A 3,653-nucleotide genomic window follows, 5' to 3' on the forward strand; every position below is an offset into this window, starting at 1 on the left:
CAAAGGGGTGGGAATCTGCAGTGAGAATCAGTGCTGGCAGCCGGTCACTCCAGGGGTGAAGACTTCCAGCCTGTAGCTGTGATTGGGATGTCAGCTCCAGCCCTCACAAACTAAAGGTCATGGATCCCTTTGTCTAGATAAGTGGCCTATACTATCAGAGATAATGTCTTGAAAACACTTCCAAAGCCATTGTGTGATAGGGAAGCCTGTGTGCCCTTAATTTCAAGTGAGACAAGGATTATTAGGCAGCTAAGTAAATTTAAAAACACAGTCACCTCAAAATGTTTCAGAAAACCATGCTGGCAGGAGCTTTGTCAACTTTGACCCCATTTAGTACCAATTCCTATCAGTTTTGCTGGAGGACCCTGTATTTCCCAACCAGCTTCCTCAGGGCTCCCAAGACATCCCTGTTCCTCAGGCTGTAGATCAGTGGATTCAGCACTGGGGTGACAATGATATAAAACACAGGGGCGATCTTGTCTTGTTCAGGTGAGTGAGGGTCATTGGGTTTCATGTACATGAAGACGCCTGAGCCATAGAACAGCCCCACCACAGTCAGGTGTGAGGAGCAAGTGGCACGAGCTTTCTGTTTTCCTTTGGTTGACTTCATCCTTGGGACCATAGAGAGGATGCGAGTGTAGGAGGCTAGTATGATAGAAGCAGGCATGAGGAGTACAACAATGGCAATCACAATCACCAGTGTCTCGTACTGGGAGGTGTCAGAGCAGGACAGTTTCAGCAGGGATTGGATTTCACAAAAGAACTGTTCAATGTCTTTGGAACCACAGTAGGGCAGGTGCATGGTGTAAACTGAATGCATCAAGGCATCTGCTGCTGCCCCAATCCAGACCCCAGCTGCCAGGCCCATACAGGCTCTCCTGCTTAGGAGAATAGGGTATTGCAAGGGGTTGCAGATAGCTACATACCTGTCATAGGCCATGACTGCCAGAAGGAGGCACTCTGCTCCACCCATTGTCAGCGAGAGGAAAATCTGAACCCCACAGCCCACTGGAGAAATGCGATTGCCTGGGGTCAGAAAGTCTGCTGACATTTTGGGGACAACTGTTAGGGTCTGACACATGTCCATGAAGGCCAGTTGACCGAGGAAGAAGTACATGGGGGTGTGAAGGGAGGAATCCACCTGGATTAGTACGAGGAGGAGAGTATTCCCAGACACAGCAGTAACCAAGGCAAGCCAAATCAGGGCAAGGAAGAAGGTGTGCTCATTGGTGTGGTGCAGGAATCCCAGCAGAATAAATTGCATCGGTGAAGTTGTATTGTGTGTTTCCATTTCCTCTTCATGTGGCTGGGCCTGAAGCAGTGGGGAAGAACAAGGCTCAGTGGGATATGCACACACTTTCTACTGGGTAACGCTAATGGGATCTGAGGCAGTCACTGGGTTTTTCGTCTTGTGAAAGAAATGCCAGACATGGTGGCTGATACGAAAAACTGGCTTATATCCTTGTAATTTGCATTATGTAAGAGCTTTTTTTAGTAACGTGTAATTTAAATGAGCTCCCCCTCCGGCCATCATGCTGCAAGCCTATCTATAGGTGGGTTTGCAGTGGTTTTACCTTTGATATCTCTGTGTTACAGGTGTGGAGATTCCACAGCCACGTTTTGTCCATTTACTGAGGTGCTGGTTGCACCCTCGCTATGGCAGCGTAGCACTCAGAACGCGCTGAGCAAACAGCCCTGATTCAGGATGTATAATTTCTTGCTCCCTCCACGTGCTACTAATAGGCAAACTCCCTGTTTACGCATCAGTCAGACTGAAGCGAATGGGAAAGCAGGTAATCTATAATCTCATGGAATAGCCATAGAAACCAGATACTTCCACAATGAATAAGAGGCCCAGGTTAGTCATTTTTCCATTTCAGCAGACACATTAATTACAGTAATTGTTATCATCACTATCACTAGAAGGAGGAGTTGTACCTTGGGAGGACGAGATGCCAAATGCACAGTAGACAAATTCAACCGCACATTAGTGTGTCATGGCAATAAACCATGCTAACATGCTGTAGCATTAGTCTAGTGTGCATTAGTATCACTAAAAAGGGGTGAGCTGGTACTGCAGCGCAGGAGTACTGGCTGCTGTACATTGAGCTGGTATCTGTTATAACAGGTACTAAACTTAATGTGCCATAACTACAGTGCATTAATGCACATGTAGATTTGCCCAGTCTCATTGCAGTTAATGGTAAGCTAGACAGTCTATAATGTCATGAAATAACCTTAAAGACCAGATATTTCTGCAATGTTTAAGAAGCCCAGGTTAATATTTCTTTTATTTCAGCAGAGACCACAATAGCATTAATTTTGGGACTGACCACGTGACAAAATACCCTGTGAGAGGTCCCATTGGAGTGCTACCGGCACAATGCCAACAGAAACTGTGTCCAGAGAAGGAGGAACGTAAAGTATTGGAACCACAGAGAAACTGAAATACGGAGACATTGACCCCAATAGACAAATGACTATGACAATGTCTAGACAATAGACAAATAGACAGACAAATGCAGACTTGAATCTCGGGAAGGGGATTTGAGACTTGCAGGCAAACTCTTTGAACTGCTAATTGCTCTCTGCAGCTAAATACCTCTGCAGCTGCGTGGAGACACAGAAAGTCAACAAGGATTTGGCTCATAAGCAGGAAAGGTAGAAAACAGGTGAGGTCTTGGAAGAGTGGGACCCTCGTTTCTCCATTGTTGGAGCAGGGATCCCAGGCTGGCTGTGGGACATGGGGTTGTGGGGGACGTTAAACAAACCATCCCTTCTACTGGATGGGCTTCAAAGACATTAGAAATAAAAATTCATTAACAGATATTATGAATGTAAAGAAAACTATATTATAATGACACAGTTTTCATTCATCTCAGTCTATCCAGGATTTCACATATGTCTGAAATTCTGGACAGATGGAGATGAATGGGAATTTTCTAACTGACTTAAATAGAGCCTGGATTTTAACCCTTGAAAACAAGAAAATCCTTTTCCTCTTCAATTCATCTGAAATGCATCAACATATTTAGACATGCCAACAGGAAGAGTCTGCTTTCATTATCATTACAAGGACCACATAATCAGTTATATTGTCTGCATCTTTTCCACAACATTATTATCATCTAATAACATGTGTCAGGTTAAAAAATCAAAATGAAATAAAATTTGTTTTCTTAGTAGTAGCACTAGGTGAAATAATAAGTAGTAATTACATCTATGTTTAAATTTAATTAAATATAGCAGCTGAAAGCTGTGTTGAGAAACATTCACAATATGGGACGATGGCTTAGCACACCTTCAATGAAATCTGACTGGAGCAGGCCTCACAGAACAAGCTCTTGTTTCCCTGAACAGTAATACATGGACTCTCCAAAAGAATTGACAAGGGCTTGAGGATGCCTGGTGCATTGCGCACGACAGAGAAAGATCATCTGGCCACAGTAGGTGTCATGGGTAGGGGCCTACGGGGATTTCTGTGCCCTTCCTGGTTCTGGTTGAACCTCTCAGTACTGGCCTTATCTTGGTACAGTCTACAGTGAGTAGCAGCCACTGTAGTAGTGTTTTGCGGGAATGAATGGGTTTTGGGTGGCAGGGCCATCCCTGGGGGGGATGAATTGGTGCAACTGCCCCATGCCCCATGCTCTGTG

General features: G+C 44.8%; 1 protein-coding gene across 1 annotated transcript; it reads right to left on the reverse strand.

The window, feature by feature from the left end:
- Positions 1-346: 346 nt before the first annotated feature.
- LOC102387419 (olfactory receptor 2AG2-like) lies at positions 347-1,584 on the reverse strand. The gene is made up of 2 exons (XM_025195849.1): positions 1,575-1,584; positions 347-1,312 (listed from the first exon to the last, which is right to left on the reverse strand). Exon 2 carries the CDS (start codon positions 1,289-1,291, stop codon positions 347-349), a length of 945 nt encoding a protein of 314 aa, XP_025051634.1. The 5' UTR covers positions 1,292-1,312; positions 1,575-1,584.
- Between the last annotated feature and the right edge of the window lie 2,069 nt (positions 1,585-3,653).

Source organism: Alligator sinensis, unplaced genomic scaffold, assembly GCF_000455745.1.
Source record: "Alligator sinensis unplaced genomic scaffold, ASM45574v1 scaffold1962_1, whole genome shotgun sequence".
In the NCBI taxonomy this organism is placed as follows: domain Eukaryota; kingdom Metazoa; phylum Chordata; order Crocodylia; family Alligatoridae; genus Alligator; species Alligator sinensis.